At 54.0% G+C, this 15,580-nt stretch overlaps 1 protein-coding gene across 6 annotated transcripts in view; it reads right to left on the bottom strand.

The window, feature by feature from the left end:
• Positions 1-15,580, bottom strand: part of HYDIN (HYDIN axonemal central pair apparatus protein) — a 389,432-nt gene that overhangs the window by 102,618 nt on the left and 271,234 nt on the right. For all 6 annotated transcript variants that reach the window (XM_089781371.1, XM_089781372.1, XM_089781370.1 and 3 more), the window contains 7 exons: positions 15,237-15,476; positions 14,374-14,542; positions 11,058-11,228; positions 9,174-9,344; positions 4,805-4,978; positions 2,526-2,764; positions 524-661 (listed from right to left, as the gene is read on the bottom strand). In XM_089781371.1, the coding sequence (XP_089637497.1) occupies positions 524-661; positions 2,526-2,764; positions 4,805-4,978; positions 9,174-9,344; positions 11,058-11,228; positions 14,374-14,542; positions 15,237-15,476 (1,302 nt within the window). The remainder of the gene's footprint in view (positions 1-523; positions 662-2,525; positions 2,765-4,804; positions 4,979-9,173; positions 9,345-11,057; positions 11,229-14,373; positions 14,543-15,236; positions 15,477-15,580) is intronic.

Raw genomic sequence — 15,580 nt, 5'->3', positions numbered from 1 at the left:
AGCCTGCCTCCAGATGTACACAGGCAGCTGAATTTACCTGCTAGGCACAAACAACAAGGGGACCAAATGATTCCATGATGTAACAGAGACCAGCCAGTGCACCGAAGGACGTGGAAAGAGAGAAAAGCGCATAGAAAAAGAAAACCCCAAGGTGCAGCGGCTCTGTGTTCACAGACACGCACCTATTCCCCCATGTTCTATCCCCAGATATCTGGTCAGGTCCCCAGGCCTGAAGGGACCACTCTGATGGCCACCTTTGTCCTCCTGCATGCCACGGCCACAGCAACTCTCCCACTGACTCTATCAAGCTCCCCATTTTTGGATGAGCTAGAGGAGATCACTAGCACCGCTGCCCCTATTTTTCTTCTCTCTGCCTCCTTCTCTTTATGCCCTTTACTGTCCTGAGCTGTCTCTCCAATGCCTTACCAGATCGTTTAACTCAACCCCTTTCTCCATCCCTTCTCACCAGCCCCCTCACCTGACACACCAAGCTTCCTTCCACCCAGCTAAGTCCCTGCCATACCTGCATCCTCTCTGAAAGGATCTCCACCAGCAGCTCCTCAGGAAGCACGCAGCTCATCAGGCCTGATTCTCCTGCCATGCTGGCGCTGATGCTGAGCCGTCGCTGGGCAGGAGCACTGAGAATCGGGCTGTTAGGAACCTGAAGCATTCGCCATCACAAGGAAAAACGGTTCACAAAAAACTCAGCCCTCTCCATCACACCAGCCCCTTCACCCTACCAGCTACGGCTGCTGTCACATGTGAGCAGCACAACTTCTCCTCACTGCTGTCATCGGGTTGGGAGATGGCTCCCGAGGTCAGCAAGCTCAGCCCTCTGTGACCTAGGTCTTAGGCCAGCCCTGGCAGGTGTCTGTCCAGCCTGCTCTTACAAACAATCATGCTGGGGACCGTGGGCCCTCTGACCCTGACAGCACACCCGTGGAGCAGGGCCTTCTGGCCCGCGGACCACTTCGAGTGGGGAAGCTGCTGGGCCAGAATGGCTGTGGCCATGGCAAGGGAGCTTAGGCAGGGAGGGATTTTCTTCCCACAAGCCAGGGTGGATAAAAATCGATGATTTAAAAAAAAATGGAATTTTTTAATTTCAATGGGATTTTTTTGAAGAGAAAAATGCTTTTTGGAGAAAAAACCTCTCTAAAGAGTTTGAATTAAGACACATTATTATAGCTCAAAGATATCTCATCATGGAATAGGGATTATAAATTCTAATTCTATAGTATGGGACCACATATTCAAGTAATGTTTAAGAAAATGTTGTAAAGGCGTTCCAATCGCTCATGGATTAGGGACCCAATCTTACGGGGTTTCAGAGGCTGTTATAAATTATGGAAGTTCACCTTCTTATCTACCCAATGGGACTCAGTCTTCAGTCTAGAAGATGCCATCAGAGATGCTTAGTTTTGCAGTTCTCAAACTGTGGTTTTGTGTCTCCACAGAGAACATGCTTGTTAACAGCAAAACTGTTTATAAATAAAGAAATAATATACAGAAATGAGAAATAACAGATTTCAACTCTATTGTCCCTTTGCAAATTTGTGTACACAGAGAAAATCCTTTACCACTCCCTAAAAGTGCAAGGTTTCAAAAAGTTCAATGTACCAATGATTAGATCTGGACAAGGAGAAGAATTCTGGAGATAAATGTGAGAAGGTAGGGACAGGCATAGAAACAGAAGTGAACTGTCTGAGCAGCGTATTCTGGAAGTCCAGAGATCTACCACACCATTATGTAGATAACTGATTAAATTGAGTCTTCCTAACTAGTGATTTAAATCAAATCCACCCTGCCAAGCAGACACCAGTTAGGGATGACTGTTCCCTCACCGGGGGCAACATACACCCGCTGGGGCAGCAAAGAGGAGATGGAATTGCTCACCCCTCCAAATTTGGCAGGGCACAGCGTGGCAGGAGGCTGCACTGTTCCACAGAATGGGGGTGAGTGACATGCTTATTCACGCTGAGTTTGGGAGCTCTGTGCTCCCAGAATGGTATACTGACCCCAAGAGAGTGGGACCCAGACGGCCTCCTGGCTGCACTGGATACCTGAAATGCTCTGTTGCTGCATCTACACTAGAAACATGAGCTGGTTTAATAAGGTCAGTTTACAACTTTTCATACTGGAAGGAAGTGAAACTGGCTAAAACGGGCCTTTGCTGATGTACCTTATTTTGTCCAGAGAACTGGCATAAACTATTTCAGCAAAAGAACGTTTGCAGCGAGAAGCTAAGTCTCCAAGAAGGGTCTTTGCTCATGGCTATGCAGGCATAGCTGTGCCTGAATCCCCTTGCCACTGCAGGCTAAGCCAGTTTCCAGAATCTCCCTCAGGATCCAGTCTATTCTTTTTTTTCCATCTCAATTTACATATTTATTAACAAAATTGCAGGTGCTCCCCCCTATGCAGGGTGTGTCTGCCTGGGGTCCTGGACTGTGGCCAGTCGTTGCTTCTCACTCGCTGTTAGAAGAGTGATGGGAAAATCCACCTATTTACTGACGGGAATTTGCATTCACCTGTGGTGCAGTTTGATCCAATTGGTGCTGCTGCTGCTTCTGGGCCTGCAACACATGGCCTTCTGACTTCCCCCGGCCTGTCGCAGTGCTGCCCCGGTAGCCCCTGGAGATGAGGGACGGTTGCCCGGTTTTGGTCTCGGAGCTATGCTGGCTGCCCTCTGAGGTATGTTTGGCCAAAGCCTCAACACTCAGTCTTGTGCCCAGAGCTGTCTGGCCTGCAGACCCATCAGATGACTGACCTGCCAGGAGAAAAGAGGTGCTTAGCCTCAGTAAGGAGAGGCAAACATGGCCATTCTGCAGAAGACTGGTGACAGCGGTTAGCTTTCCTCCCACTGCCAGGGCTGGATTCAAGCCTGGGATGAACACAGCTTCACCCCACCTGCTGGTAGCTTGCCTTTGCCTGTTGGCAGAGCTGCCCAGACACACGGGAAAGCATGCCCCAGGAGCTTGGCGCTCCAGAATGGATTAGGCCCTTTGGGCACAAGCTGGCTGTTAGCACTGGGGGCATATCTGATTGTGCAGAATACACATTCTGCCCACGTCTCCGTCGCTGTCATGGGAAAGCTCACAAGAGTGCTGTGTGATGGCCATTATAAAAGCCTATGCAGTTAGAGGAACACCCATGCAGAGCACAAACGAATGGCCCTGCACCATGGTTAGGCACAAAAGCCGTCATGAAAATCATTCCTGTTAATGGGTCTCCCTGTCATTCCTCGGCTGGGGATCGCCACAGACTCAGAATCCTAGGACGGGAAGGGACCTCAGGAGGGCATCAAATCCAGTTCCCCGCCCTCACGGCAGGACCAAGCACCATCTAGATCAACCCTGACAGGCGTCTGTCCAACCTGCTCTTAACTATCTCCAGGGATGGAGATTCCACAGCCCCCCTGGGCAATTCATTCCCGTGCTTAACCACCCGGACAGGACATTTTTCCTAATGTCCAACCTAAACCTCCCCTGCTCCAATTTAAGTCCACCGCTTCACTTTCTATCCTTAGAGCCTAAGGGGAATCATTTTTCTCCCTCCTCTTTGTAACACCCTTTTAAGGTATTTGAAAGCTGTCATGTCCCCGAGTTTTCTCTTTTCCAAACTAAATAAACTCAGTCCTTTCAATCTTTCCTCATAGGTCAAATTTTCTAGACTTTTAACCATTTTTTTTGCTCTTCTTTGGACCTTCTCCAAATTTTTCTTTCAATGCGGTGCCCAGCAATGGACACAACACTCCAGCTGAGGCCTGATCAGCGCCGAGCAGAGCGGAACGACTCCTCGTGTCTTGCTCGCAGCACTCCTGTTAATGCCTCCCAGAATCTGGTTTGCCTTTTTGCAACAGTGTCACTCTGTTGACTCATTTAGCTTGTGGTCCACTCTGACCCCTAGATCCCTTTTTGCAGGACCCTGTGGGAAAAGTCCCCCTCGGGGTTCCAGCTCCAATTTCAATTAACTTTGAAAACTAAGTGAGGCAAAATACAGTTCTCAGCCCGGACACATTTTGATAATCTCGCTATTGGGCTTACAGCATAAACTTTGCACGCCAAGCTTGCTAGTGCACACAGCTCACAAGGCCACATGGATAAGGGCACAAGACCTAGGAGAAGGAATCTTTTTAGAGAGTTTGCAGAAGCAACTTCTGTGCACAAAACCTTTAAAGATGTGAATTAAAAAAAGTTTGTATTTTTCTGTAGCTCACTGTATAACTGGCCTGGAGGTTTATGTCCCACATGCCCCATGCTTATTAAATCACTGTCTTTTCAAACCAATCATTTTGGATCATAATAGGCACTGCAGGGGACTTAAACCTTAATAGCAAGAGAGCATGGAAAGCGTTTCTGGGTGACCATAACGGGAAGCATAGGCAGAGAGGCTGTACCCATCCGTGAATGAGGGCAACCCCTTAGAAAAGGAATACATCCAGAACATCACAACGTCCTGGAATGCCGAGGTACGAACAGCAGAGGCAGAGAGATTTTAACAGGCAAGAGCCACATTAGACTTTGCACCACTAGGGACTCTGCACCTCTTGATTGCAAGGCTTGAAATCCATTACTGTCCAGTATTGTGGCTCTTCAAAACGAAGTAAAAAGCAGAGAAGACTGCTTCATGCTCCAGCTTCTGCCCTCTGCGGTGCTCCCCACGAGATGTCCTTTGCCCACCCCGAGGATTCCAAGAGTCCCCATGACAATACACTGGTAGGGGGAGGAAATTAACCGAGGGCAAGGCTGTACTATCAAAATGGGGCTAGGTCATGCCCAGAAGTTCTGTGCAGCACAGCTGCCCTTACCCGCTTCTTCTGACTCCCGATGCGCCTGCTCTATGGCAGCCCGGATGCACAACTCCCGGGCACGAAGGCCGGAGGGACTGCTCTTGTCGGACAGGGCATCCAGCACCACAGAGTCAATGGAGAGGCAGGCAGCACCGTAGTGTTTGGCCAAAGCCACAGCTGCCGTTGTCTTTCCTGGAGAGAAACAGTCTCTTTGGAGGCATTCGTGGGCGGCACGTCTCTACCCAGGCATCGTACGAGCAAGTCTCCCAACGGCCTGGGGCAGGATTTATAACCCCCGGGAATTGCTGAGGGGGACACAGGATGTGGCACTAGCCTCAGGACCGCCCCCTCCACACCACCACTAGTCTGGGGCAGAGCCAGGACAAGCTCCCCTCCACGGTGTTCCTCCGAGCCCTCTCCCCCAAGCAACGCAGCCCGGGGACTAGTGGGGGTCAGGTACTAACAACAAGGATCGGGGCCCCCCCCTCCAACAGCAGCAGGGGGACGTGGTGTAACCCAGCCCCCAGCACCTTTCCAGGGCTGCTGATGGGGAAAGGGGAACAAAGAGGGAGAGGGGCAGTTTGATTTAAAGGGCCTGGCACTTCTGCTACAGTGCTACCGTGGCCACAGCTGAGGCTGGAGCCCTGGGCTCTTTAAATCCCCACTGAGCCCCAGGCAGCATGATCCAGGTGGCGCGGGGAGGCGAGCCTCCAGCCCTCCCTTCTGCCTGAGGCCTCGCCCCTTCTGAGGGCATGGAGCCAGGTCCCCTCCCATGTTGCCCACTGGCTTGGGAAGTCTCTCACGGCATCATCCAGCTCCCAGCTGCTCCCCGCTGGGTCCCACCAGACCCCACCTGGGGAAGATGTCCCTTTTAAGCTTCAGGTCAAGGGAGTGGAAACGGGCCTGCGGAGCGGAGCTGATCTGGGAGCTGGTTTTAAGATGCTTGAAGCTGGATCACACGAGTGATGCAGAATCCCCACAGAGGAGTATCCCCTCGACAAAAAGGGGATGAGCAAACCCCCTTTCTCGAGCAAGGTAATGGAGTAGGGATGTGGATGACACACTGAGAATGGAGATGGTTTTGTTTGTGACGGGGGAGGAATGACTGACAAGCTAGGCACAGGGCTCTGATTTTCCTAACACTGATGTGGCCAGACCATGCCATGAGATGTCCCAGGTGGACTCTCCAACCTAGTGCCAAGGCTGCGGAGGCCAGATGTACGGATGGTCAGGACCTGGTAAAGGACACTCCTGTGGACTAGCCACCCCCCAGGGAGTTGAGGCGGCACCGCGAGGACGCTGTCCAGCTGATGTCTGGAAGGGAACACCATGTCCAGCCAGACCTGGGGAGGTCTGAGTCTCAGCCGTGAGTGTCATACTGTGTTTGGGCAGGAAGCCATGTAATCTAGCAGCCTTAAGCACGTTCTGCTGGCTGTGGTCAGACGCGGCTGGAGGGAGCATATTAGTGACGAGACTGACCAGAAACAGTCTTCCAGGAGAACGGCCTTTGCCACCATCACGTTGAGAACTACCCCGGCGAGCTCTGTTCTTTGAGCAGGCGTGAGGGTTGACGTCTGAACGTTCAGCAGAAGGCCAGGCTTCCAGAAGGCTGATTATATGAGGGCAGTGTCAGGCTCCACTTGCTGTGGGGACCAGCCTCTCAAACCAGTCTTCCCCGGACACCTCTCTTCCCCAGAGGCACTGCTACCGCTGCCATTCGCCTAGTGAGGACTTGAGTGTTTGAAAGACACAATGGCAGGGTCACAAATTGCTGATGCTCCTGATCTGCACACAGGTTGGCATGGTGCCAGGAGGAGGTGTTGCTCTTTGTGGAGTTTTGCGGGACTGGCACAGCTATTGGCAGTGGTGGTTGTCACGGCGCCAGAGAGAGACAGCAACCCGCTCTGGGTCTTGCACTGTCCTGTTCTCTTTTCTTGCTTCCCTCCAGTGCCAGCAAATGGCTCTTTTCATAGTGTCTGTGATCCTGCTTCTTTGGCACGGCGAAGACGACGGGAGCTAGGTCGGCCAGAGGTGCACTACACATCGAAGCAGATGTGCTCAGCGTTAAGGCTGGCTTTAGCACTGCCTCCATTAGGACAGCGGTTCCCAACCTTTTTCATAACGCAGGCCGGCAAACCCATTCACAAACTTTTGGCAGCCTGGTAACATTCCATTTGCATACAATAAACGCCCAGCCCCCAGAGCTGCTGCAGCGCCCACCACGTGGCAGCTGCTGGAGCTGAAGCCGGTTGCTGTGCGGCGGCTCTGGGGGCCAAGCTGGGGATACACTCCAGCCCCGAGACGCCGCACAGCAGCCGGCTTCAGTTCTAGCAGCCACCGGTGATGTGCCTGGGGTATACCCCCCGTCCCATAGGCGTGGCTTGGCAGTATGCCACAGCCCGGCACTGGACCACGGACCAGCGTCTGGGAACCACTGCGTTAGGAGGCCTTTGCTCGCAGCCCAGTCCTTTTGCATGTGGGATTTAAACTCTCAACAGAGTTAGCCGCAGTCTCTCCTATGGCCCTCCTTCAGGCACCTGACGGAGCTCAAGTCTGGGTAAGTAGTGGGTATAGATTCAGGGCCGGCCTTACCATGGGGTGAACTGAGGCGGCCGCCTCAGGTGCCAGACTTGGGGAAGGGGAGTCCCACTAGGACCCAGAGTGCAGAAAATTGTGTCTGCTGCTGGAGCATGTGTATTGTCTCTGCTCTAGATGCACAGAGATGGGGGAGTGCTGTGCTGGAGGAAGGAGGGCACAAGAGACATAGCAGGCAGGCAGGAGAAAAGGTGGCAGGGGGGCATCATTGGAGCTCCCTGCCTCAGGTGCCAAAATGTTGTGGCCAGCCCTGTATAGATTTGCCACAGGTGGCTCACACCTTGAACCCGAGCAACTGAGATGTGCCCTGGTTCCTAGGGGTGAGGGGTGGGGGGGACAGGACCTTCCCCCCAAACCAGAAACATGCCCTATGTTAAAATGCACCCAAACTGTTCTAACTGATCTGTATGCTATCTGCTGTACGCCGTGCGATAGACCATGTGAGATCAAGAGAAAACCACTGGACTGCTTTGCCAAGGAAGAGGGGAATTCCAAGAGCATCGCATGGGACTGAGGAGCAGGGCCCCTTCTACCAGCACTATGAGCATTCAGCACCGGGGGCACCAGAGCCTACTCAAAGGATACTGCTGGGGAGGGAGGAATTTCCAGCTCTCGGCTTGGGGCGCACAGCCCCCAGCCTGGGATGGACACGTGCAAGCACCTGAAGAAGTAGTGGTGTAAGGTGCACACAAGGCTCTGGAGATGGAAACAGGATGTCCCCAGAGCATTAGACAAAGGCAGGCGGGGGCTTTATCTCTGCAGCACTGCTGGGCAACCTGCGGGCTGCCTGCGGCCCATCGGCAGTCTCTGTGTGAACTGCAAGCCATTGTCTTTACTGTTGCCCATGCCGGGGGTTCGCCATTTCTGCTGGTGTTTTCCTACTGGTATTGCTAGTGGCACACACAAAGCAGGGCACATGACGGGTAGTGCGTGCATACTGCACACAGCGTCGGCAGGGGCAGCCATGTGCTCCCTCTGCTGCCAATCGCAGCGCTGCTACGGTTCCATCGGCACACCTGCAAATTCCCAGGAGGCAAGTACAATTAGCAAAACTCCCTGTCCCTGGAGACCATCTTGGTTCCAATAGTCTTGAGCCCACAGCGACGGAGGAGGCCACTCGTGCATCCACTCACTTAGCCTCGGTGGCCCAGCGCGGCTCTTCAGCCTTCCCCATGCTGCATGTGTGAGGGACCCGTGTTGCACAGCCATGGAACGCCAGATCCCTACCTTACACCTCTCCCCGATGGCTTTCCCTGCTAGACGGGACGTAGTTTGTTCTCACAAACCTGAGCCTGATACAAACTGGGGTAAGGAGGGTTTGTTTGTGGAAAGGAAAATGAAAAGTTCCCTCAAACATAACCCTCTCCAGCTCCCTCCACCTGCCGTGTCTGCTCCACTGTGGCCAAACAGAAGTGACTCCCTCCGCAGGGCCAGGCCACAGGCCCTGGGCTTGTGACACTAGGGAGGCAGGTTGTGCCAGTGCCCTTCCAGAGGCCGTCTAGCACAAATTACTGCCATGCTTGGAAGCTTCCTTGCCACAAGAGATTCTCCTCCCACATGCTCTGGTGTAACCACAGCTAGCTCATCTCAGAAAGGGGTCACAGAGGAGATCCAGGACCAGCTTCCCATCTCAGAGCGGCACTTTTATTTGCCCCATCGCCAGCCCAGCTGCCACCATTTTGGCTCTCAGTAGCCTCCCCACCTCCGGGCCACGTGGGGAGGATGATCGGAAAGAATCTGTCACTGCCGTAGCAGCTGCGATCACTCTCCCCACCCCGCAACCCTTCTGCACCTGTGAGGGGGGCGCCATGGATTAGGATGACAATGCCTCTGCGGTTCTTGGCTGCACGACCTTGTGGAGTGTTATCGATACCGAGGTGACGAGCGATGGCTCTGGAAACAGGGTTGTCATCTAGTTCTCCAACAGCCTCTCTGCAGCTGCTGTCAATGCGCCGCTGATCCTCTGCCACAGAGAGACAAGGGTCAGGGGACTTCCAGTGTCTCAAAGAGCCTGCCCCCTTCCCTGACAACGCACACAAAGTCCTCAGGAAAAGGCCACTGGCCGAGTGGGGACAACAAGACACAAACAGCATCACACTAGGGGCCACAGCTCTGGGGGCAGCGCCTGGTGTTCTCTCAGCTCATCGTCTCACTGCTGCAAGTGAGCGAGCAGGGAGACACAGCAGGTAACAAACCGCCAGTCTGTCTGCCACACACACTCCAGTGGTTCTGCCCGCTTTTCACTGCCCAGCACATCCACTACCAGCAGCACCACAGGACATGACATCGCACGGGCTGCCTGGCAGCAGCTGGCGTTCGGTCCCGGGGGTATCAAATGGTGATAGCCAGGGGATAAAATGGTGTCCTTGGCCTCTGTTTGTCAGAGGCTGGAGAGGGATGGCAGGAGACAAATCGCTTGATCATTGTCTTCGGTCCACCCTCTCCGGGGCACCTGGTGCTGGCCACTGTCGGCAGACAGGATACTGGGCTAGATGGACCTTTGGTCTGACCCAGTCCCGCCGTTCTGATGTTCTTAAATAGAAGCACCAGGAACACACCAACAGACATTTCATGCAGGCCTAGCACTGGGGATTGAATGTGTGAACCAAACCAATGATCTGCTCTAGATTCCAACTGCAGGAGTCCTCTCCAGTCTCCAGCCCAGAGATGCTTTCCTCTTCTTCACTGGTTTCCGTGCTGTTCAGTCAAACGGGTAAGCAAACGCTACCCAGGAAGATTATTCTCATGGCCTCCTATGCAGTGTTTGCAAACCACCGTTTACTTCCGTACAACGCCCCGAGTACCGTGCAGCTCGGCTTGCGGCACTGCCAGCAGCTGCCACATGCACGGCGGTGACAGAGCTGTCCTTGCACTGCCATGCCTGAGACCCACACTCAGGTCCTGGGGGTCTCAGTCGGCAGGTGTCCAAGCTGAGCACGTTACTGAAGCCAGATGGTGCCATGGCCCAGCAGGGACCTTCCTGGTCAGCAAGGGCCTGGGGCAGGGCAGAGGCAACGCACACTGCAAGGAGACAGGGAGTTCACCAGGAGGCAAAGGTAGGGATGTCGAGGTGCAGTCGACTGCACGACTGACCAATGAGCCTGGGCTTATCGACTCCACACACTTGCTGCCGGCCCCACCTGCGTGGCAGCGTGTAGCCGCTAACGTGGCAGGCGGTTCCATGTCCACACAAGTGCCAGACAGGTCACTTCCTGGGGCAATGGAAGGTTCGGGGGGCCCAGGCGATGTCACATGGCTGCAGACCTGCAGAGCTGAGAGGCTGCTCATTTTGTGCAAGTAGAGAAACAAACGCTGCTCTGCCTGCACAGCCGTGCTGCAGAATGCGTGTGGGTGCTGTGGGCTGGGGGAAGGCAGCTCCCCAGGGCTCCTCCTGTGTCTGTGCACAGTGGAGCTTAGAGGGGCAAGGTAGAGTCAGCCCCGCTGGGGCCAGTAAACCCACCGCCCCACCAGTCCGCTGGCCATCACCCCCATGGCCCTCTAGCCCAGCATCATGGGCTTGAGGTGCAGAGAGGAGCTGAGGTGTGGTGACTTTCCAGACATGACGGATGTGAGCAGGCTTGGGAGGCCAAGTCTGCAGTGGAATGATTAAGGGACTGCACTAGCCCCCTATTTGCAAAATTCCCACCATAATGGATGGAGAGCAGGGAGTGGTTACCTGGCCCATGTCCTTCCTCCTCCTCCTCCTCCTCCTGCTTAAGTATAGACTCCACCTTGTGAGAACGGCTTTCCTCAAAAACCGAGAAGGAGGGGAAGATGCTGGTACAGGTGGAGCCGGAAGGGTTTCGCTTCACTCTGTGCTCGGAGAGGGACAGGGTCTCTTCTTCATCTACGTGGGGGGAAGGAGAGGGAAGAGGAGAAGGGAGGGGAACAGAGAGTGAGAACAGGAAGACAAGGTGGTCCTTGGCTAGTCACCATTTCACATCTGTTATTGCCTCTCTGTGTACGCTAGGTTCAGGCAATGTCTACGCCACAAGCGGCCCATTGCGCCTGGGGGAATTGCTCCTCATGCAGCCTATGGGGTTTCGGCAAACAGCTCTCTGAGTAGGTACTTTTCTTGGTGTGTGACTGGTCAATCACAGAACATGATTTCTGCTCTCAGTATCGGATGAAAACCTTTCACAGATGGGGAACAGCTAGAACACAATGCACGCAAAGAACAGCCTTTGCAGCTAGGAATTTGGTCAGATGTTCATTGGGCGTGTCTACACATAAAACAAAGTCAACCTAACGTTATAGCTATTTGCTGTAATTACTGCAGTACAGGCAGTCCCCGGGTTACGTACAAGATAGGGACTGTAGGTTTGTTCTTAAGTTGAATTTGTATGTAAGTCAGAACTGGTACATATTGTACCCCAGGTGTCCCCGATTCAGCTGCTGCTGAAACTGACCAGCAGCTAACTACAAGAAGCCCGAGGCAGAGCTGCTCTGCCCCGGGCTTCCTGGAATCAGCCACTGATCAGTTTCAGCAGCAGCTGACTTGGGGACACCTGGGGTAGAGCAGCTGGGGTGCTGCCAGGTTGGTCCCCGCAACGCTGAGGTGCAGCGCTGCAGGGACCAACCCAGCAGCACCCCAGATGCTCTGTCCCAGGCGTCCAGATTCAGCCGCTGTTGAAACTGACCAGCAGCGGCTGAATCGGACACGCCTGGGGCAGAGCAGCTGGAGTGCTGCTGGGTTGGTCTGGTAGTGTCAACCCTTGGCGCGGCAGGACCAACCCGTCAGCACCCCAGCTGCTCTTGAGGACGCCTGGGGCAGAGCATCTGGGGTGCTGCTGGGTTGGTCCCGCAGCGCTGCACCTTGGCGCTGCGGGGACCAACCCGGCAGCACCCCAGCTGCTCTACCCCAGGTGTCCCCAAGTCAGCTGCTGCTGAAACTGATCAGCGGCTGATTCCAGGAAGCCCGGGGCAGAGCAGCTCTGCCTCGGGCTTCCTGTAGTTAGCCGCTGGTCAGTTTCAGCAGTGGCTGACTTGGGGACACCTGGGGTAGAGCAGCTGGGGTGCTGCTGGGTTGGTCCAGTAGTGCCGCACCAGCGGCGAGAAAAGCCTGGTTTGCTCGGGGGCGGAGGGGGAGCGCACTAGCTGCTCTCCGCCCCCTCCCAGCAGACCAAGCTTTTCTCGCCGCAGAGGACAGGGGTGGCGGGACCGCGGCACGTCTTGGTGGTCCCGCCGCCCGCGTCCTCCGTGGCGAGAAAAGCCCCGTTCGTAAGTAGGGATCCGACATAAGCTGGATCCACGTAACCCAGGGACTGCCTGTAGTTAACGTCCACTCTGCCATTCACCTGTCTGTTGGTGGTGCAATCCTCATCAGAAGTGCCTCCACCCACTTAAGAGGAGCAGCGTGTGTGTGCGTTAGGGTGCTGAGGGCCTTAGCTCTGGGCTCTGTGCACAGCTGTCCCTGGCAGCCCAGCAGCCCAAGAGCTGTTGGATCCGTACTTGGGAGGGCAGGGAGCAGAGAGCTTGGGGGAGCAGCCCCTGGGCTCCTGGAAAGGAGTGGGGAAACGTGGTGCAACTAGGCTCTCCATGGGGTGCAGCCCCACTCTGAACAGGGAGCATGGTGGGCACAGCCCAGCTTGGAGCATGAGTGCAGCCTGGCAGGGAGCTCTGGGGCAGCTAGAATCTAGCTGGAACCCCCCATGTTAATTTCATGCTCTGGCCTGGAGCTGTGAAATTGACAAGAATGACAGCCAACAGTGGGTGGAGTTACAAAGTCGGTGCAGCAGGTCACCGCATCGGAGAGGGCAAGGCTGTAGTGTGTTTGCAGACATAGTTAGGTTGACATGACTACATTTTGTCAACCTAACTCTGTAGTGTAGACCAAGCCATAGGTCTGTGACATTTCCATTCTTACCCATCAGTTCTCCAAGTATTCACAAGTAACAAATAATACAATCCAGCAGTAACAGAAAATCAAATCAGGGCTTTCACTTGCAAACATCCACTCCAAGCTTTTTCAACTACCTAGCTCTACTTTTTGTACATGTTGCAGTTTGATTCATTGCCTAGAAAGCTTCACTGTCCGAACATATAGAGCAAATCAGCAAGTAAAAGAGCAGCCAGATTTTATTTATACATTATATATGAGAGAGAGAGAGAGAGAGAGAGAGAGAGAGAGAGAGAGAGCGCGTTTGCAGAAGTCTGGCAGTATTTATCAGCCATTTCTGTGTTTATAACTAATTCCTGTTGATCGGACAAGAGGAATTTGCTGCACCTAGAGCTATCAGACACTAGTGGAATAGAAATGCAGAGCTCTTAAGGAGGTGTACATAATGGGGAAATATGTGCACTAGATGGCTAATGCTGGCCTCTGTCTCTCATGCACTTGCAGCACGTTGTGACTCACAACCTGTAACTGCACATGGCTTAAGTAAGTCTCTGTTGGGCAATGTATTGTATCCGACCCGTCCTCTGGCCGGGTTTGTACGGGGGGCCAGACAAGATGATCACAATGACTCCTCCTGGCTGTCCAACAGATGAATCTATTCAAGGTAGCAGTGGGTGGGAAGAGCTAGGGCGAGGCGGGTATGACAAGAATCCCGCATGACACACTGGGGTCTTCAGTGACAGGAGTCTAAAAGGCTGGATTCTGCCCTCAGCCCAGGACGTGAGTACAAAGGGGAGGTGACATCGGTGGCAACACTCCTGATTTACACTGAGCAGATGGGGCCTAAGTCTCCTCTCATCGCACGTAAGTCAGAAATGACACATCAGAGTCCATGGAGATTCCCCACTGCAAGTCAGAGTGGACCTGGGACCAGTATGCACAGTGCTCAGTTTGGGGACTGCTGGTGGCTGCACACAACGCCTGCTATGGAAGGCCGGCAAACGCAGAATTTCCATGCCGATCCTGGGCCCTCCTATGAGCAAATGCACTTACGTTTAGCTTGGGGGAAAACCCTAGATGCAGTTTAGCTCAAAGCGGGACAGTTCTCTTCCTTAAAAGTCTAGCACAAGCTCCCTCTGCTCAGAGTCCTCACCGGTTTCTTGGATTATTGCCTCCATCATTTTGGCCTTAGCTTGCTCATCTGGAATCCTCTTCTGTTCCTTGTAATATTCCAGCAGCTCTGGGGGCAGCTTCTCACCTGGAATGCGAGGGGGCAGCAGCAGGGTGTTGTGGGAATCATAGCCCTTCACCATCCGCAAAATCTGAGGCCAAAAAGAAAAGATACCAAAGGCATAGGACAGGCTTCCAGGAATCCGCTCCCCCTCCCTTATGGAGCCTCACAAACCCTCCCTTCCTTCTCCTCTCTCTCAAAGGCCACGTATTGTGGAGACTTCTCCTCAAGTGAGCTGAGCAGACCACATACCCCTCTGTAGCCCATCAATGCAGCTACAGAGTAATGTGAGGTGCTGGCCAGCTATGGCTGGATCGGGAAGCGGGACCCCTGTTACACCACTCTCTTGAGGCTTAACCCCTGGTGCGAGGCCCTGTTACACCACTCTCTTGAGGCTTAACCCCTGGTGCGAGGCCCTGTTACACCACTCTCTTGAGGCTTAACCCCTGGTGCGAGGCCAGTAACTCACTGTGGAAGGTCTCTCACCCTCTCCAAACTGCCCTGCCAAGAGGTGCTGGTGTCAGAGCAGCAGCGGAGGGAAGAGGGCATTTCCCTGGAACGGCAGACTGAGGGAGGGATTTGCTGGACAAAGGAATGGCCCATGGGAGATGTAACAGCACTACCGCTCAATGCCAGTGCCACAGCGGCTGTGCCTTCAGGCTCTCCTGCGTGGTTTGCCTCTATTGCCTGGTTCCGCTTACTAAAGAATTGGAACTTGAGGAATTCGGAAGCATTCCGAGGTTTTAGCTGACAAGGGGGGGGGCCAAGACTCCCTCTCCACTCACCTTCTCCTCAGTCAGATACTGCTGGTCAAACTCCACAGAGTAGAACTCGATGGGGAACTTGCATGGGTTCTTCACCACAACCTCTGCCTCATCTCCCATGCCATATGGCAGCAGGGGCCCCAGCTCCAGCACTGAGGGCATGAACTCCAGGCGTGGCTCCAGACCAGATCCAGAGACAAGCAACAGCAGCCGGTCACTGCTCTGGGAGATGTGCACCATCAGAGAACTGCTGTAGAACCGCTGGGAAGAGAGAGAGAAACCCCGGAGATTCCCTATGCTCCTTGCTCTACAGAAGCACACGAGTCCCCATCGGTCTATGCGACATCCAGGCCCTGAGGGACTAT

The sequence above is a fragment of the Pelodiscus sinensis genome, chromosome 12 (genome assembly GCF_052426305.1).
Source record: "Pelodiscus sinensis isolate ZL-2025 chromosome 12, ASM5242630v1, whole genome shotgun sequence".
Taxonomy (NCBI): Eukaryota; Metazoa; Chordata; order Testudines; family Trionychidae; genus Pelodiscus; species Pelodiscus sinensis.
The sequence above is the reverse complement of the archived record's forward strand: the minus strand, read 5'-3'. Positions and strand labels throughout refer to the sequence as shown.